We start from the raw sequence: 24,017 nt of genomic DNA on the forward strand, positions 1-24,017 counted from the left end.
CATCCCACATCTTTGTTGTTTATCTGGACCATCAATATACCGTTTACAGTATGCAGCTCTCAACCTAAATTAACTAAATTATTTGACCAGTTCTTCTTCTCCTCCTATTGCTGGAGCAGTTTGTTCTCTAAAATCGATCTACGTTGTCATACCAATTGTCACTTATGTCTCCAATCTTTTCTTTTTTCTGTGACATTTATCCGTCATGTGCAAAACCATACATCATCTTCTCTGACTGTGTTTGTATTTTTGAGTCCCAGATCAGGACAAATGAAGGCAGCAGTAAAGTCTCAGACAGTCACTATTAGTTGAATAGATTCCAGTCACAGATTACACGGGCAATCTAAGTAAGATTTTTATATGCAGTTTGCTTTGTCAGACTGCTACTCTGTCAGAAGTAGACTGATATTGTGAGTGAAGTCAGTGTTACTGTTTGTGGGAAACAGTTTTTCAGAGCCAGGATTAGACTTCAACCCTTCAAAGACAACCAAACCAGATCAGTTGAATTTAACATTTTATATTCTTGTGCACAACATGACATTTTTAAGTAAAGATACATTTCCAATGCACTGAAGATCTACATCTCTTAATGATTAATGTCTCTCATAATACCTGACTTATTCTCAATGTCTCATCTTTAATCTGATAAACAAACATATGTGTAAGAGCAGTTGTGTCTCTCAGCAGATCTTGAAGGAAGTCAGTTTGAAGTCTCCGGTAATTTTGACGTAGGAGATGACATCGATGCTGTCACGGTTGGGAAACTGGACTTCATGTCCATCAGGAAGCTCCACTTCAAACATGTCTCCAGCCAGCTTCAACACAATCTAAAATAGAGAAGATACTTTCAGAAAATATTTTTATTTTTAGTAGAAAATATCTGACACAGAGATCTTAAAACCTCTCCAAACAAATCTCCCTTCATGGCTGAACATCACTGAGGGTAAGTGGGTGAATATGCTCCTTGTGATTTGGGTGAACTGAACACTTCTTGACTTCCCTCAGTAACATTCCCTCACCTTGACATCGGTGCCCCTCTGTAGGGGGTTGTGTATTTCCCGCTTCTCTTCACCCCAACAACCGTCAGTCTTTGAGTTGCACACGACAACAGATCCATCAGCGTCGTCATGAAAACGAGGGTTGAAGTGCAGCGCCAGGTCGTCTGCGTCACAGCCGAGGTCGATCTGGAATCTGAGAGGTCCAAAATTATACAGTGATACAGAAGTCTTAATATATAAGACTTGATATGTTTGCAGATCTTAGAACAACACAGGTTCAGAGTAAGACATACTATGATCACCAAGCTGTTTAATAAAAGTGGAGGGCTAAACTTTACATTTTTTCACTGCAGCATTTACCCAGAATACACCTGCAAATATATCACCATGTTATTTGATTCAGTTAAGAGGATATATGAATGAATTTAATACAATGTGTTTAGTTAGCTTACCTCTCAGCATCATGGAGAATTATCCCCTTTACTTTCAGCTGATCTCCAGCTCTCAGATTCACATTCTTCAGTTCAAGTTGCTGAGAAACACAGAGAAGCAAACTTTTCATCAGGGGAATTAAATGTTACTGCTTCTCAGAGTGGTAGCAGATTTAGTTACAACCAAATATTAATATCGGTCAGGTATTTTTATTCAACAAATCTATACTCTGTGTGCAGTGAAATAAACGCAGAAACACAGCAGAGTAACTTACCATGTTCATGTTGGAAGCTGGTGCTGGTGATCAGTCCTGGAGCTGACGGAAGATATAACGGAGACAAAACGTAAGTGTGACCATTGGAGTTTCACCTGATTTATGAGGTGAAGCACAAAAGACTCAGTGAAAAGTCTTTTATCAGTTACAGTGTGACCCACTCATCATAGACACAATCAAGAAGGCTATTCAATGCAGAGGCACTGCTCTGTTTAATCACTGCTGTTCAACTTTTTTGGCAAATAACACTGATTGCCTCCTTGATCACAGAGCAGGTTGTGAGTAACAGCTCTGATGGTGACACTGTGAAGTGAACTAACTACTCTTCCATTGAGCGTGAATGTACACTGAGGAGGGTCTCCAAGACAGCACTGACATCACTGGAGCAGAAACACAACCTAGGAAAATATTCTGTACCAGGGACGTGCACATGATTATAAAGGGGCAGGGGCTCAAAGTCAGAAAAGGGCAGTGTGTGCGCGCACTAAAAAAAAATTTCAGGCCTTAAAAACACAATATGTAGGTTAATTAATGTAAAATGAATAAACAAAGAACTAGTACTAGTAGAAATCTATTATTTAGCTGTGTATCCTGTGTAGCTGTGAGTGATATGCAATTGCCATTTCTTTTGTGTCAACAAATTATTGTCAACATGAGTTTATTCACATCATCATAATACTGAGGTTTGGAAGACATGCAATTCAGCTGCAAATCTTTAAAGGCAATACAACGCTGGTTGATTATTAGGCTATTTATTGGAGGGCAAGTGCAAACTAGAAATACAGGCTACACATTTATACATGTGACAAAACCAAGAAGTGACTACTGTGACTCTAAGTAGGAACAACAATGCTTACAACAGCAAAGTTACAATAAGCTCAATATCTGGAAGAAGTTTAAGATTTGTGGCAGATAAACAGCCGACACAGACGGCTGTCAGATTATTCTTAACTCTCATTAACAAGCAGCTAGCTTAACAAGCACAAATGGACACTCTTCTGAAATATGACTTATATTTAAGCACGTTGAATAAGTGGGAGGCGACTTGTTCGCCCCCATAAGGAAGTTATGTTCATGGATTTATAACTCACAAAGGTTCAAGTCGCTTTTTTATACCGCCGTTTTTTCACATCTCTATGCACAACAGGAATTTACCTTTTCATTAAAAAACACACAAAAAGGGCACTTTATAATACGAGGCAAAAAGGGCAGGGGCTCAAGCACCCCTTGGACCTTATGTGTGCACGTGCCTGTTCTGTACCCATGGGATTCAACCAATCTATTAAAGTGATGGAAAAAGGAACACTGTGGTGCTAGATCATCAAAAATAAATAATTATTAGTATCCATTGATTGAGTGACAGGTTGAATCACGTGGCTTTCACTGAGGAGCCTCCTATGGCGTTTTTGTAGGACCTAATTTATCATTTGCAACAATAATATTGTAATAAATGGCTGTTTACCATTTTAACCTACTTTTAATGTTAGAGGTGATGAACAATGGATCTATGTTGAATTCAACGGTTGGTTATTGGAAGATTTTCGATTACTGGTCATACATCAATAACAGGCTTTCCTGTGGCCACGAATGATAATGGTGCGTTTAATTGCAGAGGATCAAACCTGTCTCTGTATCAGGGTTATACTTCCTCATCACAATAACACGTGTGGATGTTAGTATGACTTTGTCCGCAGTAAAGTGCACCCCATGTTTCTCTACTCTGTAGAGTTTCTCCTTTATTCTACATGATTACATTATTGAGAGTTTCGTTTACACGAAGATAACACGACACCGGACCAGCTGTGCCGCACAGTCTGTGCGTAAAATCAGATCAACCGTTGGCGCACCCTGAGAGCGCGTGTCATCCAAAGCTTAATCCCTCTATACGTCTCCGGTGATTTAAACCAGTTACTGACAGTGATTGACTTTGTTTTGTTTTGTCCTGTCTGCGTCATGGTGCCTGTCTAAGGTGAAACAGTCTGATTCCGTGATGCTGGTGATGTCTGATTGGCCGTCGGTCACACTGAGCAGCAGGACTCTCGCTGTACGCAAACGAATTAAAAGTTGATGACTAATGACACATGTTTCAAACATCAGTGATAATTTAGAAAGCTTTGCGATAGATTCCCTGGATAATGTGCAGTGTTGGTTGCGGACTTGCGCTGATGTGAATTTAGACTGTTCATACTGGTTGAGCGCGACAATGAGGGAAGAAATCACATAAAATTAGCGTAATCCTATTTGACAGCCCTGTAAAGTAGCCATTTTTCATTTTTTTCAGCAGTGTCCCCAAAACGCCATCATATCCAGTTCAGGCATGGTCTGCTGGTTTATGACATTGCCACCAATGAAAGCTGGTGTAATTCATTTTTATTTTCATGCTTTTGTATGGGGAGGGAGAGAACGTTCCTCTGTGCTCGCTGCACTTGTGATAAAAGCAGTTAGCGGTGCGTAAAAGCCAGCGACGATGTGCGTAAAGGAGCTTACAGTGGGAGGGAGCGTGAAACAAACAGCTTCCTCTCTTACTTCCGCGCGTCAGAAAGTATTGAGAATTAGTTTTACCGACGGTATCAACACGTGTTTTTATATACAGCTGTGAATTTGGTACAGCTGCGTGGGGCTTCAACACGCCTGGCCACGCACTAAAAGTGTCAATCGTAAGAGTATAAATAGTCTATCATTTTCATTGTTTTCTGGTCGTCACAGTGAAAATAATACCTATATTGATTAACTAAGTGAAGCAACTAGAAAGAGTAACATACCAGTTGTCACAGTTTGGAACTGTAATATATTCAAATCATCCAGGGTCACATAATGGATGGAGGCTTTTGATAAATTCATCTCAGGGCGGACGTGAGACAATTTCAGTTTTCTAGTAGGAACCATGTCAATCTACTCCTGTAGTATGAATATCAGTAACGTTACTATTGGGAAGATTTCAAGCACTGACGATGCTAACTCGAATACCGCCGTTGGTCACCGGACAATCGTCTTGCTCTTAACAGCTTTTTGCAGGAAAAACGAGATTTTTCTATTAGAGTTTCTATTGCGTCATTTTGGTAACTTTAATTTGAAAGCACGTACCGGAAGTGGAGGTCTGACTGCATTGACGTTAGTCTGAAGTATTCAGTGTGCTGCAGTTCCTGACCGTCGCCGCAAGGGGGCAGTAACAACTAATGATTTTAAATAAGCTAAAAGCTTGTTTGGACGTCATCACAGTGGCGTTATGTTTGTTTTTTAACAAAGGGAACATCAATATAAATTGTCTGTATATCTACCACGAAATAAGGTGGAGTTGATGTTTTTAACCCTGACTACAAGAAAACAATATAAAAGGATTTTAGTCTTTAGCAAAAACTTCCGCTATGTTGCCGGAAGTGACAAAAGAAAGTAAACAGAGGAGCTGTCACTGGATCTAGAAATTAAGATAACTGCTACAAAAGGAAGCGATTTTTAAAAAATATATTTCGCTTGATATACATAGCAGGGACATTTGTATGATCGACGGGTGCATATTCTAAACAACTGGTAAGTCGTTTACAGCGTATTTACGTTTCTCAACAAGCAACATTTGCCATTACACCTGCCTGCCAACATCCTACAGTGACGTTAGCTACTAGCTAATAAGCCAGCGTTAGCGAGCAATTTTATGTGAGTTGGCATCTTTTACTACAAAAATACACAGTAGTTGGTTCTTTCGCGAAGTCGACGTATTTGGATAAGTTGTTAGACTCAGATCTACATATTTAGCTGGCTAACATCGGGTAGCTAGCATGCACTGTAGGTTACCAGCTGTTTGTTCCTTTGCCGCAGCAGCTAGCGTCTCCTCACTGACTGCAGAGCTACTGTGGATCAGGCGAGAGAAGCTGAGAGGAGATTCAGCTCCGCTTGAGTTTCTGACAGACTGACCAGCTTTATTTTGAGCACACTTCAAAATGACACAGACAACGATGTAGCTCAGTTTTGCGCCGATTTTATTTCTTTGGGAGTTTAGAATGAGGAAGCTGCTGAGTTTGTCAGAGAGCTGCCATGATGTTTCTATCTGGTTCACGTCAGTCCTCATGTACAGTCCCGGAACATTTAACGTGATGGGTTGTGTTGTGATCACAGGTTTGACAGGGACAGGAGTGACACTCCTACAATGTTCACTGACATGGACTATGAACTGGAGGAGGATAAACTGTGAGTTACAATCATTTTGTCTTTTTCATTATCTCCCCCATTCAATTATATGTCTCAGTGTATTTAACAGCACTTCACACATCATTTAACTGATTATTTGTAAAATTCAATAGCTTTATACTCTGATGCTGTGCTTCTTAAAACTGGGTCAACTAAATGCTGTGAATCTCAATGTAACATGTTTTCTCCTCAACAGGGGGATACCAACAGTTCCTGGTACTGTGTGTCTGAAGAAAGATGCTAATAATCTTATTGGGATCAGCATTGGTGGAGGGGCACAGTACTGTCCTTGTCTCTACATTGTCCAGGTCAGTACAGAACACTTGATACTAGCCTTATTTATGTAACATAAGAACATGTGTTGAGTTCCAGTTAATGCTGATAAAATGGAGGTCGAGCTCCGTTTGATCAAGTCAGAGGAGGAATGTCTAGCTTGTGTTTGTGGTACCTTTTTAATGTGGTTGCTGTTGTTCCGCAGGTCTTTGATAACACCCCAGCAGCTCTGGAAGGGACACTGGCAGCAGGCGATGAAATCACAGGCGTGAATGGGAAACCAGTGAAGGGAAAGACCAAAGTGGAGGTGGCCAAGATGATTCAGGCTGTCCAGGTACGCAGATGCTGAGAGTGACATTACAGTCCACAGTCACTTACAGTCCTGAACAACACATGCTATGCTCTGATGGCTTATTGTTTACCACTTCGATTTAGACCAATTCAACAAGGTTGCCTCTGTTACAGGTTAAGTCAAATAGGTCAGTTTTTATGCTGTATGTCTCAAAATCCTGATCAAATCACCTCATTGGATTTTACAGCCTGTAACGACATCCTCTGTCTGTAGACCCTCAATTTTAGTGGGAAAAAAAACTTCCCCAGGGAGACAAAAGCTGGTTTACATATGTGATAACTAAGAAAGAAAAAAAACAAAGTCACCTGCCAAAGCTGGGTTATTTTCTGTTGTGGCTGGTGAGTCCCAAACTAAACTAAACTCCCCACCACTACCAATCTTTCAGTAAATTAAAAAAAACTTAAAGTAATGATAATCAAGCACATAAGTAGAGGGATGCAAAATCAGCAAAACATGACTCACATTTTTGTGTGCGGTTTGTGGCTGGAGACTCAGCAGTGAATAGTCCAACAGTTTAGTAATTATGTGTGCAAACCCGACATCAGACTTAGGAGTAGAGGGACTTTACTGGCGTGCCGAGCTCCGCTGAAGAGTCCGGGACAATAGCTCATAGAATGTGGCATCACGTCACCGCTGCAGAGTGGCTCTGTTGGTTTTGGCATCTTTTGTCCGCACCAAAAATGCCATGACTTCCTGTGTGACGGATTAAAGACGGGCTTCAGTGTGGGATTTGAAGGATTAGATTGTGTTGCGGTGCATTCAGTGCAAATGCTGCACGTGAGTTTCACCCTCAGCACCATGCAGCGGGAAGAGTTTGCACTTTGTTGATTTTACCACATGTGAAATAGGCCAACACGTCTTTTAAACATTCATTTATACAGTTTAATGAATTTAATAAATGGATGACAGATTTTTTTCTCGAAAATTGTCTTCTTTTAAATAAATCCGATTTCATTTTCTCAGCTTTTTATTTTCATTTATCTCTTTTTCTTTTTTTCTTTCAGGGAGAAGCAACAATCCACTACAACAAGCTGCAGGCAGATCCCAAACAGGGGAAGTCCCTGGATATAGGTATCTTTTCCATGAGATATTAATCATGAGTTATTTTTTCCACTACCACATTCACTTTTATCCAATGCTGTACATGTGCATTAAACGTATGTTTTTGAGTTTCAGTGCTGAAGAAAGTCAAACACCGCCTGGTGGAGAACATGAGCTCAGGCACTGCAGACGCTCTCGGACTCAGCAGAGCTATTCTATGCAACGGTAAGATTATTATTATTATTACGAGCATTCTGATTTCATTAATTGATTGCTACAGTTAGATATAAAGCTCTACTTGTGTGCACTGATTGTACTTTACAGATGGACTGGTCAAACGACTGGAAGAGCTGGAGAAAACAGCCGAGCTCTACAAAGGTAAAGAGTAAAAAACAGTCTTCAGTAAACTTAAGTGTTGACCCTCGACCGTGTTTTGTGTAATCACTGAAATGAGCTAACTTTTAATATGATGTTTTTGTTAGACAGATTGTGTTCATTCAATCCGGTGTCTTGTATTATTGTATTATTCCTCTGTTTGCTTGTAGGACTGATGGAGCACACAAAGAGGCTGCTCCGAGCTTTCTTTGAGCTCTCTCAGACTCACAGAGGTGAGTGACTAATCAAAGTCAGAAATTATTATGTATTACTAATTTGTTTGGTACACTCTTTAACCTTTGACATTTTACAGTCAAAGAAAATAAAGGTAGAACACAACATAGTCTTCATAGATCTCAGTTTATCTCAGCTTCAGTTTCTAATACATCTGACTGGTGTTTGAAATTCCGCCCTTCCAGCGTTCGGGGATGTGTTTTCAGTCATCGGGGTACGGGAGCCTCAGGCTGCAGCCAGCGAGGCCTTTGTGAAGTTTGCTGATGCTCACCGCAACATTGAGAAATACGGCATTCAGCTGCTGAAGACCATCAAACCCGTGAGTAAAGATTCGTAGGTCGGCTGTGAAGCCCTCGAGAACACTCGGGACTCTTGAAGTTACACTGTGGAGCTTTTGACCATTAGCAGCGCTGTAGTTTGATGTATTTACAAGTCGGTCCCCATTTTGATTGTGCCGTTCAAAGGCATGGGTCTACATCCCGCCATGCAGTTTCACAGTTTGACGCTTGGTGGCGGTAGCACACTACAAAACTTATCAATACGCCGGCACAGACGGTGAAGGAGAAGATGATTTAAACGTTTAAAAACTCATATTTACAGATGTTTTGTCAGAAAGGAAACACACTCAACACGCTGTTTAGAAAAACTGTACTGCGCACCTTTTTAAAGAGAGAAACATTTTTATTTAAATGTTCTTGTAGCGGACTTGGAAAAAGTTGTAAGGGATTTGATGAGCTTATTTTTGCCTTGTATTTGTGGCCAGTTAAATTTGATCAAGCATCATTAATAGAAGCACAAAGCACATCTTTGTTTGATTACAAAGAAGTCTAAAGTCGATCCGGCTCTGCTCTCTTCTATCGTGTCTCTGTCATGTTCGGATCTCATGACATGACTGACCAGTATCACTGTCGTTGTTCAGATGCTCCACGATCTGAACACGTACCTTCACAAGGCCATACCGGACACCAAGCTCACCATCCGCAAGTACCTGGATGTGAAGTTTGAATATCTGGTGAGTCAGCAGCCGCGTGTGTCTTTTAGTCAAAGTGTCATGTGCAGCGCCATCACTTGTAAATCTGTTCAAGAAGTCAGTCAACAGAGAAACAAAATGAATTCTCTGTGTCTTTTCAGTCGTACTGCCTGAAGGTGAAGGAAATGGATGATGAAGAATACAGCAGTATTGTGAGTTGTCATTTGAGTAAGCAAGATTTACAGGTTGCTCAAAGCATCAGTCATCTGAAGCAGTGAATAATGTGCTTCCTCCTGCAGGCCATGGGAGAGCCCCTGTATCGAGTCAGCACCGGGAACTATGAGTACCGCTTGGTGCTGCGGTGTCGGCAGGAGGCGCGAGCCCGCTTCGCCAAAATGAGGAAGGACGTTCTGGAGAAGATAGAGCTGTTGGATCAGAAACATGGTCTGTTGTTGTTGTTGTTGTTGTTGTCTTTTTACAACTCGCTCAGGTGCAAACGACACCGTCATTACACCTCTGATCAGTTTCTCTCTGTCGCCCACGAAAAGAAGCAAAGTCTGTCACTCCGACCACCCAGCCATGTCGGGATGTAAATTTTGTCACAGGTCGAAACACATCTGATATCTGAAGCAGGATGTGAGAGATGAAGGGCTGGTACTGTGTACATGCCACACATGAGTAGGGATGCAGCAAATAACCAGTTTTACTAGTTGCCATGGGTTAAAATGCTGTGGTTTTCGCAATCGTAGAGACTCAGCTGCAACGACTGTTTCTGTTCTCACACCCAAAAAAGGACGTGATGTTTTTTGAAGTAGCTCGACTCTCAGGGCCGTGTAAACCAACAGCAACAAAGCAGGAAAAGGAGTATGGCACTGTTTATGACTTCCCAAAATGGCATGTTAACCCCTCAAGAGGGCATAACAGCTGCAGAAGAGCTGTTCTCAGTTTATTTCCCATTTCCCATTCATATTTAAAGGCATGCTTTGATTTTCCTTGATGTCACGCATATTTTGACTTGTGCTACATTTTAACTTTATGCAATTATTATCAAGATATTATTATTCTGAGACAGTTTTGGCCAAGAGGATATTAGTGTGATTAGTGTGCACCCAGCTTGAGAAACTGAATTATTTAGAATTGGATTAGTCAGAAGAAGAAATGCACAAACAAGCGATGCAAAGATACAGAGAACTGTAAAGCAAAGGCAGGAATACAAAAGTAACTTGATTTCCCTCGTGTGCTCTCCGCCTGCAGTCCAGGACATCGTGTTCCAGCTGCAGCGCTTCGTCTCGGGCATGTCGCACTACTATGACGAGTGCTACGCCGTCCTGAAGGAGGCCGATGTGTTCCCCATCGAAGTGGACCTCTCCCGCACCATGATCAACTACAGCAGCCAGTCGCTCTCCTCCTACACCGGAGATGAGGAGGAGGAGGACGAGGAAGACGGGAGAGGAGATGGAGAGGAAGGAGGCAGCAGCGCGGGCAGACAAGCAGAGAACGGCGCCGAGAAACTGATCGATGATGAATAAGTGTGTGTGTGTGTGTGTGTGTGTGTGTGTGTTCTTGTGGAGCGAGGTCCATCCCCGTGACATAAACATTCTTCACTTGCATTAAATGTCAGCCAAGCGGGGCTCTGTGCAGTGCTGTAGCAGATTAAATGGATGACACTACTGTCAGAACGGTGATAAACTACTGAGAGTGCTGCTGTGCGCTGGCGTTTTGGTGGTGTTTTCTTCTTGTAATACTCTGAAATGAACGGCATTGTTATGATTTTACCGCAACGAATCTTCACTGTCAACTTTTCTTCCTGCTTTTCGATGCGACCGTCCTCCACACATAAGGTCGTTGCCTATGACTGTGAGAGAGACCACACTAACAGAAAGCTACTTTATTTTAATCTGAATGTAATGGACGGGCTGTTATGAAGCAGATGAGGGTTTATATTTATATGAGGTGTGCCTTCTTTGTTCTTAATGAAGTGTAAAATGTCCGGGCTGTGTGTCAGTGTGCATATTTTGGATTGTAAAAGTTATACTTTGATATTTACATTTTTATTTTGTCGTTTTCTTCGCTGCAATCTTGTCACATTGAACAGGGTTCACCGTGTCACTCAACAGAGACAGTTTTCACTCTGCTTATACTGCTTGCAAATGGATAAATATGTGAAAATGTGAAGGTTTTGTTGAAGATCATACGGGACACTGATGTGATTCTGTTGCTCCGTTTTAGCTATGTCCTCTGTTTTTACTTCTTCTAATGACATTTTTAGTTGTTACACAGGGAGAGCTTGCATTTGCCACTCAAAATCTCCACAACCAAAGTCAATTTCCCCTTCACATGATTTAAGTTAAAAATGTGTTGTTATTTTTTCTTGGAACACTCGCCCGTGTTGCTAACTTCCCGTCAACAGCGTGTGTTTTCGTTCCAGCAGTGTCCTGCACTCAGGTAGTGTTTCTGTGTATGAGGAGGAAGCTGCACACAGCCTGACAGAGCTGTAACACTGTGGAAACCGACTGAAAAATACAAACACTACATGTAAATAAGTATGTAAAAAGGAAAAGGAAAAAAAAAACCTCTTGTCATTCCTACTTTATTTATTGTTTATGTCAAAATATATTTGCAAGTTGTAACGAGCAAGATTACTTCTATATTATAGTGAAAATAATTGTTCACTCGTGTGTGTCCTTCTTGTCTGCGGAGGTGTTGAGATGATTTAATGGATTTTAATAACAGACACTTGGGGGCAGTATCACATCAGAGCACACTGTTCTTGAATTAAAAACAGTTTACCCATGTATTGTTTTGTTTTTATGACTTTTGTAGTGAATCAGAAGGACCTAACCTTACTGTGTGTTATTTTGTCTTACACAGATAAATTGATAGATGCCTAAAGCATACTGGCTGATTATTAGGTCAGTTCTATACTGGCTATGTTGCCTTTTACCATGAATAAAGTCATAATAACTAAAGTGTTTGGCTTTGGCGAACTTTGGGATAGCTTGACACGTTGTGCTATATCCATCATATCCATCATAAATTGTTTCTATGTGGTAAAACTATGCCGCATAGCCCCAGTGGCCTAATGGATAAGGCACTGGCCTCCTAAGCCAGGGATTGTGGGTTCGAGTCCCATCTGGGGTGAACGCTTTTTGTTCCCGTGTATAAACTCTCAAACCGAAGGTGACCGTGTAATATACTTGAATTATGCCAGATCAAGCACGACTCTTTGCTCTGACTATAAGTGCCATGTACTGCGGGTTTTCCATTTTTTCCTCGCAGCCAATCAGGAAACGCTCCGCTCCGTGCGCACTGATTAGGTTTCTTCGGACTTTCCCACCGCCCAGAGACGGATGATTTCCTCTTCGCCTGAACTTCGTGGGCAGATCCGAGTCTCTCTCTGCTGTTGCATTAGCTTTATACCTGCACACACGCAGCCATGCTTTTGGTAAAGAGGCTGTATGTCTTTCTTTTGTTTATTACAGCGACGGCCATCGCGTCCTCTGACAGTAAGTGGGTCGACCTCATGTGAAATCACGAGTGGTTGTATAAAGATCGAATGGCTTTACGTGTCGGGATTTGACCGAACGCACGCACGCATGCTGCTTTGTGCTGCTGTTACTCTCCGTGTCCGCTGTTGTGATTTAACGTGTCAGACGACAGCTTGAGTTGAATATATGTTGCTTACCTTTACGAAAATCCCCCAAACCCACGAGTCCCCCTGCTCCTGCTGCTGCTGATTTCTTGTAGTTTTAACTTTCATTTTCAATGTTGTTAACATAAAGCCGTGTATAAACATGTACGTGAGTAAAAGAAAAGAGCGATGAATTAGTGTGTCTCGTGACTGACAGGAAATGTCAGCTGTCACTTAAGCAATAAAAAAATAAAAAAAACATAAAAAACATAAAAATGCAATGCCTGTGATAAATGCACCAGTACACTATCATGTAATTGGTATATGCCTGCAATATCAGTATCCATTGTGGCTTAGATTTACTGCTCTTAGGAGAATTGCCCTAACAGAACTGTCTACATGAATGTCATGCAGGAGATGCTGTATTGCCATTTAGTTTGTCTTATGCCCTCTTACTGACCTCATTGGCACCTGCTGTCTTCTCAGAGATGACAGCAGCCACGGTGTACTGGGACGCCCAACACAAGACTGTCATGCTGAAGGAGGGGGTGCTGGAGACAGAGGGGGACGCATACGGGTTTCTGAACAATACCCTGTCCAGCACAGGCTGGAGCATCCTAGAGATCCGTGCTGGATACGGACAGACCCCTGAAACTGACGAGGTCACGTTCTTCCTGGCTGGCTACCTGGAAGGCTTCCTCACGGCCCAGTAAGTGTCATGAATGTCACTGCTCCTATAAAGTATCCTTATCTTTTCACAAGGAGGTCTATTCGTGCCACTCATCTGATAATGAAAACACATGTGAGACATCACATTGGTGATTGGGAGGTCATCAGTGACCGCTGTTGAAGAATTTTAAAACAGTATTCCTTGGATTACATGTATTCAGTCGCCACACATGCTCTTCTTCCGCAGGCAGATGATGGACCACTACACCAACATGTTTCCGCAGCTGATCCACGACCCAAAGGTCCTCGGCCCGGTTAAGACTTTCATGGCGTGAGTCTGTTTTCTCTTCCTTGTAGAAATGATTAAACCACAAGCAGCAGCGCCGCCACCACATACTGTACCGAGCTGAGACACAGGTCATCATCTTTCATATCCTCTTCTCAGAGTTTTTCAGTTTAGCTCACATTACACCCAGTTTAGGGCTGTTAGATCTTTTGACAATGCAATGTTTTAAAGGTTTTGAGTGGCCCAATGGGATCATATTTCTTTCCATGCAGGATTTCTCAGTTTATGCCCTCTAATTATCAACATGTATCTGTATGTGTATATCTTTCGATAAGAGCCCAGTGTTTTACAGTGGGCATCAAATGTCACTCTTGTACTTGCAGGAAGCAGGACTCGTGGACCAGAGAGCAGGTGAAAATGAACAAGAGCTCTGATCCTCTGTGGAAACACGCGGGCTTCATCGTGGCTCAGTTGGACGGGCTGCAAGCAGGAGTTGCAGCCTGGGCCAAGAAACAAGGGAAAAAGGTATAATTGGCCATATCTCAGCGTTTTGACTGGTGTTTATACTTGCCAGTGAGGGCAGCAACTCTCTTTTAAATGCCTAGAAGACCTCTGGTTGCATCAAAACACAACAGTAGAGAACAATTTGATCCCACAATGACAAAAACACACTTATAAATCAGTGGGCTAGATACAGAAGAAACAATTGCAACTGTTCAGAATCGGCGTATACATTCATTAAATATGTACATGATGTAAAGATACAACATAGAAGTGCAGTGCGTAAGAAAATCTACATATTCTTTGCTTCAAGATCTTCATTAATTTTACCTCATCTGACCGGTGCACTGCTTTAAACACTACTCTGCGAAGTTGATATTTAAAATGAGGAACTTCCAGTCATAGATCGCAGCTTCACACTCTAAACTTTAACGGGAAATGAGAATGTAGGCTCGTGGCTTGTAGACAAAAAGCAGCCACATTATTTTCAGAGTTGGTTTATGATGAAAAGATGCCAATAGTACTTTATAATTATCAATAAGTTTATTTTCTGTAAGTAGCATCCTTATATAATTGTTTAATTGACTTTTAGAATCAGGTTAGATTAATAGGAGGTTACTGGTGGGACATATAGTTAGACTGCAGCTTGGATGGTGCATATGTGATATCAAAAGTCTCTGAATAGCTTCTGATTTCAGGGATTTCAAAGAGACAGTTTACTTGAAGTGTTATTTATCCATCTAGATTGTTTTGGCGTGAGTTGCTGAGTTTTGGAGATATTTACTGTAGAGATATTATGGAACAAGGTAGCAGTCGGCTTGTGGTGCTCCAAGAGCCAACAAAGTAATTTTGAAAATCTCAAAAGCCCTGTCTCTTCCCAGAAATCATGACCCGTTTACTCAAGACAATCCTCAGACCTTTTTCATGTGAGAACCATTTCGTTTTTTACTAACAAACGATCGCCGACCAAATCAACATGCTGAGGGGAACATGCTTCTACTCATAGATGAGAGGCTCGTGCTGTTAACAGCAAGGGATGTAGACATTATTGCCATCCTCCTCAGCTGAGCCGTTACATAAGTTATCTCAGTCAGCTAGCCTCTTGTCCATGGGTGGACGCACACTTCCTTCTGCGTGGTTGTTTGGAAAGAAAGTGGTTCCTACATGAAACTGCTCACAGCAAGGGCTGTGGATTATCTTGCGTAATAGGATCTGATTTCAAGAAAGAGACATTGCTGTTTAGTTTTTTTCAAGTTTTTTTTCTTTGAGCACCACTAGCCGGGTGCCATCTTGTCCCATTATATTGAGAGGAAGGAGATATCTCTATAGCTGATGGCTCCAAGAAATTGCAGCACACAGCAAATCACCGTACACTACATGTAAGAGGAAAAAATATGTATTTGATTTTTAAGCTGAACAATTTCCTAAACTCATCTGTTGTTTGGTAAGAGATTTATTTTTGGATCGGTGGCTGTGTCGCTGTGTGTGGAAGCAGCACTACTCTTCATTGCCATTCGCTGACCTGCAGGTGTTTATCTGGTGTCCTTCCCATAGCCGCTGTCCCTGTTTGACGTCCAGTTCCTGAACGCAGTGGGGGACCTGCTGGATCTGATCCCAGCTCTGGTCCCCTCCTCCAACCCCCCGCTCAGAAACTTCAAACTTCCAGGGATGGGTCACTGCTCTGCACTCATCAAGGTCAGAGGTCAAAACGTGTTCCAGTCAGTTTGTAAGGCCTGTTACATACTCGACATAACACATTCACAAAGCTCCACAGGAGACATTATTATTATTATTATTATTAAAAGAAAGTGTTTTAGAAGTCCTCTTCCTGCTAAGCTGCTGCGTTGGAAAATGTTCTCAAACATTAGCTGTGATCAGAGCATTCATGTTGTTGTGCTAAATGAGCAAAACAAGCAACTATCAATATAGTATTAATTTCCTGTGAAAATAAATGTACATACATCAGAAATATTGAACCTTTTTTAGGGAATGTTATATCTCTGAGGAGTGCAGCTTCTGCTGTGTTTCACCAGCCCTTTTCACACAGACTCCACATTATCGGCGTAGCGAATCGCTCGCCATTTCTCCACCTTCGTTCGATCACACTGAACCAAGCAGCACCGACGTGAAGCCGCACCAGTTTGTCAGTTCACAGAGACTTCGGCTTGCTCTGCTGCGGCTCTGATGCTACCTTGAGAGCTGCTTCAGAACTGCAGCGAAACTATCACACATAGCGATCCTGAGAATCTGCGCATGATTCCCGCACTGAAAGGGCAGTGTGAATAGGGGCTACTGTGTGTTTAATAAAGTCAGCACTATTTTTTTCCCCTTGACTGGCTTTAAAATTAAATCAAAGGTATTTGCTACGTTATCGAGTACTGACAACTTTTCTTTCATCATCATCATCAGAGTTGCATGAAATCCCCAAATCAACATGTCTTTTGTGTCATTTTATCCTCACATGTCCCTGTGATCAAGCCTGATATTTGTGTGTCTCTGGAAACCTTTGGAATCACCAAAGGGACCGTAGGGCGAGAGAGCTTAAAGATGACGTTTTGCCCCTTTACATGCGACCCTACATTGGGTCATTGCACGAAGCATGAGCTGAGTTGCTGTGTCTAAATAAGTGCTTCTTTTAATCAAATTTACACTGACACAAATTCCAGTCATTTTTCTGCTGACACAGGAATGCCAGATAGACTGTTAGGTCTAACTCTGCTTTATTTCTGTCCGTCCTCCCCCTCAGATGCTGCCTGGCTTTGAGAACCTCCTGTTTGCCCACTCCAGCTGGTACACGTACGCCGCCACCATGCGGATCTACAAACACTGGGACTTCCGCATCACTGAGCCCCATACGGCCACTGGGAAACTGTCCTTCAGCAGCTACCCTGGTGTGTAGGAGTTCTTCTTTCGTTTGCTATCACAGTTATGCAATAGAAGCAAAAGTTCACCACAGTCAGGGATTCTCTAAACGGCAAGGAGGACCACACCATAACAGCTTATGATCATTTTCATACATGTTCTAAATTAACGTTGGCGTTAAACATCTAAAATGAAACTGCTGTTTTAAACGCCGATTCTCTCCTGGATACATGTGTTGGTATTTCACATGATGTTCTGCTACTTTGTGTGAGAATCCATGTTTACCTCATCTAGTCTCGTACACCCTCCACCAGCACACACACACACCTCTTTCTGACAAACGCACACGTTCTCCTGCTGTCAGCAACGAATGCCACGAATGTTGGACAGGGCTTGTTTGTGGTGATGGTCAGAAATGGCCTCAGCTTGTCTTTCTCTTCAGGCTTTCTGGTGTCTCTGGATGACTTCTACCTCTTGGGCAGCAATCTGATGATGACCCAGACCACCAACAATGTCTTCAACTCCTCCCTCTATGACACAATCACTCCCAGCAGCCTGCTGGCGTGGCAGAGGGTCAGGCTGGCTCACAGTTTGGCACACACTGGAGAAGAGTGGGCCAAAACCTTCTCCAAGTACAATTCTGGTAAGTGATTATATATCTGTATAGCACTCAGCATACGTGTTCTTTCGTTATTATGCGACAAATGATTTTACAAGAGAGCAGAGGCACACAGGTTTAACAGAAATTAACAGGCCGATAACTTGAGTCAGCAGCAGTTACGTTGGCTGGCTACACATTTTGAAATAAGAAAGACATGTGTGGGTGTGGAGCTAGAAAGGCAAGGAGCTTATCACACCTCTGCAGCCTGCTCCTCCTGACGCTCGAGGCTACCTCAGCTGCGACTGGCATGCTTGAAATAAAACAATCGTCACTCTGGTTTCTGTTTCACGAGTGCAATGCTTAGTCAGTGTTCTTTTCAACTTGAACGCCTGAGATGTGACCCTTCTGAGTCCTCAAGCTAGCTGTCAATGAAGCTTCTTTGATGAATGGCTCTTTAGAATGCAAAACATTTGTTTTAAAATGGACAGAATACATTTCTTAAATTTCACTGTAAGCGGCGCAGTGGTGTTAAACTCACAATGGAGGTCTGATCAGAGGCTTTTAGGTGCACAAACTGATGAACCTTTTTGCTTCTGTACCTGCTCTACTTCGATCTACCGTCACCCAACCTCAACTCTTGCAGGTACTTACAACAACCAGTACATGGTGGTGGACAGGAGCAAAGTGAAGCTTGGCCACAGCGTCGATGACGGCGCTCTGACTGTGGTGGAGCAGATCCCCGGGTTGGTGGAGTACTCTGACCAGACGCAGGCGCTGCGCAGAGGTAACAACAGATCCATTTTTTCTGATTTCTAACAGCATTTGTTTCATTTGGAAGTTTGTAGAATGTATCTCTCCCTGTCTGTGTTTACTGCAGGGTACTGGCCCTCCTACAACGTTCCCTTCCACCAGAAGATTTACTCGCTGAGTGGTTATGGACAAATGTGGGAGGAGTATGGAGAGGACTTCTCTTATGATCTCTGTCCCAGAGCCAAGATCTTCCGCCGTGACCAGGCTGATGTCAAGGACCTGGACTCCTTGAAGCACATCATGAGGTCTAATGGTGTGTGGCTCCGTCTGAGTTTGTTAGTTTATATAAGAGCCTGACAGACACTGGATTATTTATTTTCAATTAGCTTTCAAATGAGGTTATCAAACCCTTGTAATACAGAAATGTAATGGATGCAGGATATTAAACAGCTTAACAATAAGTGTTATTACATTAAGCATTGTAAAAAAAAATAATTTTAAAAGCCATATCGGTGCATATTGGACAACATATACACCACTACTGATATGTATTTGATAACATCAGCAGACTAGAATATCTCTCAGCCTCCAGTTTTTTTGTCCCACATTCAGCTGGTTCTCTGGATCAACTGGAACCTGGATTTCCTTTTCTTGTTTTCATTTTTGTGTGCTTTTTTTCAGACTACAAGAAGGATCCATACTCCAAGGGTGACCCCTGCAAGTCCATCTGCTGCCGGGGCGACCTGAGGACAGAGAGGCCTTCGCCATCAGGCTGCTACGACACTAAGGTAGCGTCCTGTCACCTCACAGATCTTACATCACGGTCATGGAGGTCACTTGTTTGTGTTCAAAAAAATGCTTTTTGGCTCAGCTGAGATTTTCTCTGCTTGCCCTGTTGCCCTCCGTCCAGGTAACAGATTTCCTCATGGCTGGGGACTTCCGTGCGGAGGCGGTGAACGGGCCAACGACGGAGGATGGACTCAAGCCGTTCATCTGGGATAAATTCAGCAGCATCAGCCACCAGGGCCTGCCGCAGTACTACAACTTCAGCTTCATCAAGATCCAGCCCCTTCTCTTCGAGCCATGAGGTGTGTGTGTGTGTGTGTGTGCGCGTGTGTGTGTGTGCGTGTGTGTGACAGAGGGAGAGACTTTCTGTCAGATGCTTTCAGAGTGCTTAATGATGAGGGTCAAAGGTACAGTTTGTGAAACGATGATTTTTATTTGAACTGTTGCTTGAAGTTCAGAATTGCGTCCTGCCAACATGTGCTTTTTTTTCTTAAATCTTTAAATTTTGAAAAATGCTTCCTTCCACTCGATGAACTGCCTAATTGTCAAACTGCCGATCAAATTTGAACACGTCTCCGGGTGTGTTGGATGATTAACTTTGGATCACAGTAGAACGCAGTAGTGTTTATTTTTTTGATACCTGCAGCCATTTGTGCCTTGAACACTGAGAGTTACTTCATGATTTTATAAAATGAAGAATCAATGCACTAAATATGTGGTTTATTCTTGAATGTTTTTTTATGTAAATGCAAAAAATCTTTTTGATGATAAATGAACAATCAGTGCAATGTCACACTCAGGGCGGTTGATCTTTGGTGCTGTGCTCTGCTGTGCATCAATTTGTCATACTGTGTAAGATAAGAATATCTCAGGTTTGTATTTTTGTGTAAACCTCTGTTTCTGATATAATGAGTAATACTTCACATCTGTATCATGCCGTCATTTAAAGTGTGAATTGTTTATTAAAGGTGTACACTTGTACCAGTGCAGTCCTGTCTTCAGTCTCGTCTTGTGCAGCTCCTGGTTGAGACACTTTCACCGGTGCTAGCTGTTCTGTGCTCTGTGATGGGAGAGGTTCATGTCCCAGCTTGTTGTGAAGGGTTTTTGCTGAGGTTGCGTGCAGTCAATAACAAGATGTATGGGGGGAAATTCGTGTCAGAAAGTGTTTGATGATGATCATGTTGTCAAGCCCCACTGCTGCCTCCAAAAGTATGTAGTTTATAAAAACTTGCGTTACAGATGGCAGCGAGATATGTGATGTTTTCGAAGCATTTGGTCTCATTAGTAAATTAGAAATGGATATGTTGTTTGTAAACAGTTGTAATTGATTGATATGTGCACCAATTAACCACATGGACAAACAGTAAAATGTTTATGACTTGCCAGTCATACTGTATTTAATCTAAACTGAGGTCAGGACCTCTTTGTTTTTGAAACAGAAACATCTCTCTGACGGCCCCCGGGGACACATGTAGTGATTCACTCTTTCCTATGAAATGGAGGAACTGAAACGTCTGTTAGGCACTCTGCATTCATTTCATAAATCCTTCCGTCACATCCCTCCTCTGTGTCTCACAGTTCTGTTTGTGTCACAAACGCGAGTGTAGGGGAGGGCAGCACAGCAGCAGGTCTCCACATCTCTCACCCTGATACAGCCATGACCAAGAAGGACTGTCCTGTTGGCAGCCACTGGGACAGCCTCGTCAACGACTGTGTCACTGGTGGGATGGAAAGCAGACCTGAACCTGAATTGCCAACAGGTGATTTCCACTGAACCTCTTGTTTTTTCTTTTCTTCTTCCTCCTGAGGAGAATTGTTCTCTCAATGTTTGCCTTTCTAAGCCGCTTTGAACCAGTTTTGGTTTTTGACCTTCTTCAACTTGACATCTCCTTGCTACCTTTCTGATGTGGACTTTATTCCAAGCTGTCTAAACCTCACAGATATACTGTTTTCCCCCTGACTCTCCTCTGTGATTCGCAGCATTCGGGGGACTACACCTCTGTACATCTGCTGATGGACTTTTCTATGCAAAAATGACATTATTTAGACCCCTGTTAAAAGACAATGTACAGAGCCTCTGAGTTTAAAATAATCATCAATAATCGTTGACTGAGTCGGATCCTACTGACTTGGTCTTGACTGCAGCCCTGCTCCTTCAGGAACCAATCGATCCTAATATTGTGCTCATATCCTGTCAACTATCTTTTGGTTTTTACAGCTGTTGAGAATGCAAATTGTTTTTTTTGTTGAGGTAGTTCATTTCTCTGCTCCCCTCAGAGCCAACTCTGCCAATTGTGGTCAAGCTGAGATCCACAGAACGCACTGCCCAGGTCAACCCGGTGATGGTGCTCAGTCCAGCTCTGTGGATCTTTGTGGTGCTGGCCACACTGGGGTCCATCTTGACTCTGGCTCTCTGGTTTGTCATATACAGACGTCAGAACAGCCCCAGCAGCACCTCAGGTAAGGACAACTAACATCAGATGATCCGTTTTATTTTATTTTATTCAGTTTTATGAATTAATTCTTCACATAAGAGAACAACATAGCCCAGGATCCTCTGCAGCTGAAAGTGTCACACAGTGGGCTAAATCCTGTTTCAAAGTCTTTTCTGCTCTCACAAGAGTGTCATTTCTTGGGAAATGACGGACCATTTGCGCCACAAAAATAATGATTTATTCTCCATGTCTTGGATTAAATGCCCCTGCGGTGGTGTATTTCACGTCAGGGCAACATGTCGTTTTCTGCGTGTTCATCCACCAGGAGTACATTTCTCTCACTGTGAGTGGGGGATCTGACACGCAGAGCGGGTATCTGAGAGGAGCCTGGAGGAAGTGGGGCTGCAGGCAGGCAGGTGATGAAGTGTGACGTTCATCACAGTAGAAACTCCACAGTTTCTGTTCTCTTCTTCTCAGGCGTCCCATGGGTCGGCCCCGCTCTCTTGCCAGCTATTCTGGTTTCAACACTCATCCGTTGGTTAGGCAGGATGAATTAGGTCTCCACATGACCTTGAAAACACGTAAACTGACAAAAAGACCTGCAGAGAGGCACAAACAGCGGAAAAGCTTGCACTCACTCCTATAAGCCAGATGTTTGAAAGCTGCTGGTGTCTTTGTAGTTGCTTTGTGAAACATGCTGATTAGAACTTGATGCTCATTAAAACGTCCCTGACAATCAATGACCATCTCTATTTATATAAAGCAAAGTCTTTTAATGTCCCTTGTGCTGATTGGAAAGCCTAGATGAGGCTAAAATCTTGAGCTTTTGTGGTTAATGTGATGATAATGCCAACATGATCATGACCTTAATTTTACTCTTCTGGACTGCAGCCCTAACCCAGTTAAATGAAAACTCTCAAGAATGAGGAGGAACTACATTCACTTTATCAGTAGCGTGCTTGAGTCCTCAATGAGTAAATGGTCTGTCAACAGAGCTTTATCCACACGACCACCAGGAATGTGAAAAACTAGATTAGCAGACTGGTGCTATTCAGCTTTGTCCACTTGGCTGCTGTGAAACATGTCATTGTTGTTGTCTGCTGCTTGTCTCGTGATGTCTTTTTACACCAGTTGGCTAAATATAGGTGAAAACAATATGACATGGCAAGGATGTTAACAAGGTTTTTTTCTAGTATACTGTAGCTGCTGGGTTATAATTTCCCTTCCCTCATACGGAAATGATAAACAACAACCTATAAACAACATATGACACGTAAACATTTATAATGCACAGTTCTCAAATGTTATATTACACATTTGTATAATAATTTTCCTAAATATTGTAAGCTTATTTTCAAGGTATAGTGTTCTATAGATGTATGACTAGAATATAAACCCACGACTGCATATTGATGCTCTGAGACTTTTTTAACCCTAACACATATTGCTGCCTTTACATTGTGTGAACGTGTTGAAAGTGAATCAATAATCAAAATAAATGGCTGCTTAAATGTCCAGCGTGTAGGATTTACACCCCTTGTAGAGCCACTGTTTGGTTTGTCCGTTCTGGGCTGCTGTAGAAACATGGCAGCGCAAAATGGTGGCCACTGTGGAGGGCAACCTGCTCCCTCTGTAGATACAAAAGTCTTATTCTAAGGTAATGACAGCAAAACAATTCTTGGCTTCAGGTGATTGTACACTGAAGAAAAAATAATTATGAATATTAAATTCCATTTTTGCCAATAGGTCTACCAAACCTTGCACAGTGGACCTTCTAAGATGCATAACTGTTGGTTTAAATCAACATTATGTCACTTTGTTTTTACCAGCGCCTTGGTCTTAAGAACGTGCGTTGAAGGAGATCCTACTGCACAACAAAATTGATTTTATTTGAATACTCAGACGCACTAATGTCACAGCTGTTTGTGTTGCAGAGGACGCGGAGCAGCAACAGGAACCTCCTCAGAAAACAGAGCCAGCTGCCATTATCCACTCACAGCCTTCGCAGAGAAACGGTCATGCACACATGTCGCAGAGAGGAGCAGCGGCCCCTTCACCCTGCTATCACCCTCACCTCGGGGCCCAGACCAGCTCACAGTGGGAGGGGTGCCTCACCTCAAACGGGGACCCCACAAAGCATGCTGGGACAAATGGGGGCAGAGGGCTGCCAACATGCAGCACAGTGAGGGAACACAGGATCCCACTTCCTGCCACAGAGCTGGGTGGCACTGCGTTAGTTACAACTAAAACTATGTAGGTGTGGGTGTGTATGGGTGTGTGTGTGTGTGTGGGTGTGGGTGGGTGTGTGTGGGTGTGTGTGGGTGGGTGTTCTTAAAAGCTTTTTTTCTACTAAGACTTTTCGACT

At 42.5% G+C, this 24,017-nt stretch overlaps 4 protein-coding genes and 1 non-coding gene across 6 annotated transcripts; 4 read left to right on the forward strand and 1 right to left on the reverse strand.

Annotated features, from left to right (window-relative positions):
- Positions 1-497: 497 nt before the first annotated feature.
- LOC115576226 (galectin-1-like) lies at positions 498-6,470 on the reverse strand. Of its 2 annotated transcripts, none has more exons than XM_030408727.1 (5): positions 6,335-6,470; positions 1,705-1,746; positions 1,451-1,530; positions 1,020-1,191; positions 498-827 (listed from the first exon to the last, which is right to left on the reverse strand). In XM_030408727.1, the coding sequence occupies exons 2-5, from the start codon at positions 1,711-1,713 to the stop codon at positions 681-683; spliced, it is 408 nt and encodes a 135-aa protein (XP_030264587.1). In that variant the 5' UTR covers positions 1,714-1,746; positions 6,335-6,470; the 3' UTR covers positions 498-680. The 2 variants fall into 2 exon arrangements, with proteins under 2 accessions (XP_030264587.1, XP_030264586.1); XM_030408726.1 differs by lacking the exon at positions 6,335-6,470 and adding an exon at positions 5,494-5,601.
- On the forward strand, positions 5,045-11,928 carry pick1 (protein interacting with prkca 1). Its single transcript, XM_030408724.1, has 13 exons — positions 5,045-5,232; positions 5,815-5,886; positions 6,083-6,194; positions 6,365-6,493; positions 7,516-7,582; positions 7,688-7,777; positions 7,877-7,930; positions 8,098-8,160; positions 8,347-8,480; positions 9,081-9,173; positions 9,293-9,343; positions 9,431-9,575; positions 10,386-11,928. Exons 2-13 carry the CDS (start codon positions 5,846-5,848, stop codon positions 10,658-10,660), a joined length of 1,254 nt encoding a protein of 417 aa, XP_030264584.1. The 5' UTR covers positions 5,045-5,232; positions 5,815-5,845; the 3' UTR covers positions 10,661-11,928.
- Positions 11,929-12,199: 271 nt separating this feature from the next.
- On the forward strand, positions 12,200-12,272 carry trnar-ccu (transfer RNA arginine (anticodon CCU)). The gene has a single exon. It is a non-coding gene; the product is annotated as a tRNA-Arg (tRNA).
- Positions 12,273-12,362: 90 nt separating this feature from the next.
- Positions 12,363-20,198, forward strand: plbd1a (phospholipase B domain containing 1a). Its single transcript, XM_030408445.1, has 11 exons — positions 12,363-12,637; positions 13,249-13,471; positions 13,679-13,762; positions 14,101-14,242; positions 15,773-15,913; positions 16,965-17,109; positions 17,523-17,723; positions 18,325-18,465; positions 18,559-18,744; positions 19,113-19,219; positions 19,342-20,198. Exons 1-11 carry the CDS (start codon positions 12,568-12,570, stop codon positions 19,516-19,518), a joined length of 1,617 nt encoding a protein of 538 aa, XP_030264305.1. The 5' UTR covers positions 12,363-12,567; the 3' UTR covers positions 19,519-20,198.
- A 133-nt stretch (positions 20,199-20,331) lies between these two features.
- Positions 20,332-23,955, forward strand: LOC115575990 (uncharacterized). The gene is made up of 3 exons (XM_030408446.1): positions 20,332-20,977; positions 21,495-21,677; positions 23,587-23,955. The coding sequence occupies exons 1-3, from the start codon at positions 20,875-20,877 to the stop codon at positions 23,907-23,909; spliced, it is 609 nt and encodes a 202-aa protein (XP_030264306.1). The 5' UTR covers positions 20,332-20,874; the 3' UTR covers positions 23,910-23,955.
- The last annotated feature ends 62 nt before the right edge of the window (positions 23,956-24,017 follow it).

This window comes from Sparus aurata, chromosome 23 (assembly GCF_900880675.1).
Source record: "Sparus aurata chromosome 23, fSpaAur1.1, whole genome shotgun sequence".
Lineage (NCBI taxonomy): Eukaryota > Metazoa > Chordata > Actinopteri > Spariformes > Sparidae > Sparus > Sparus aurata.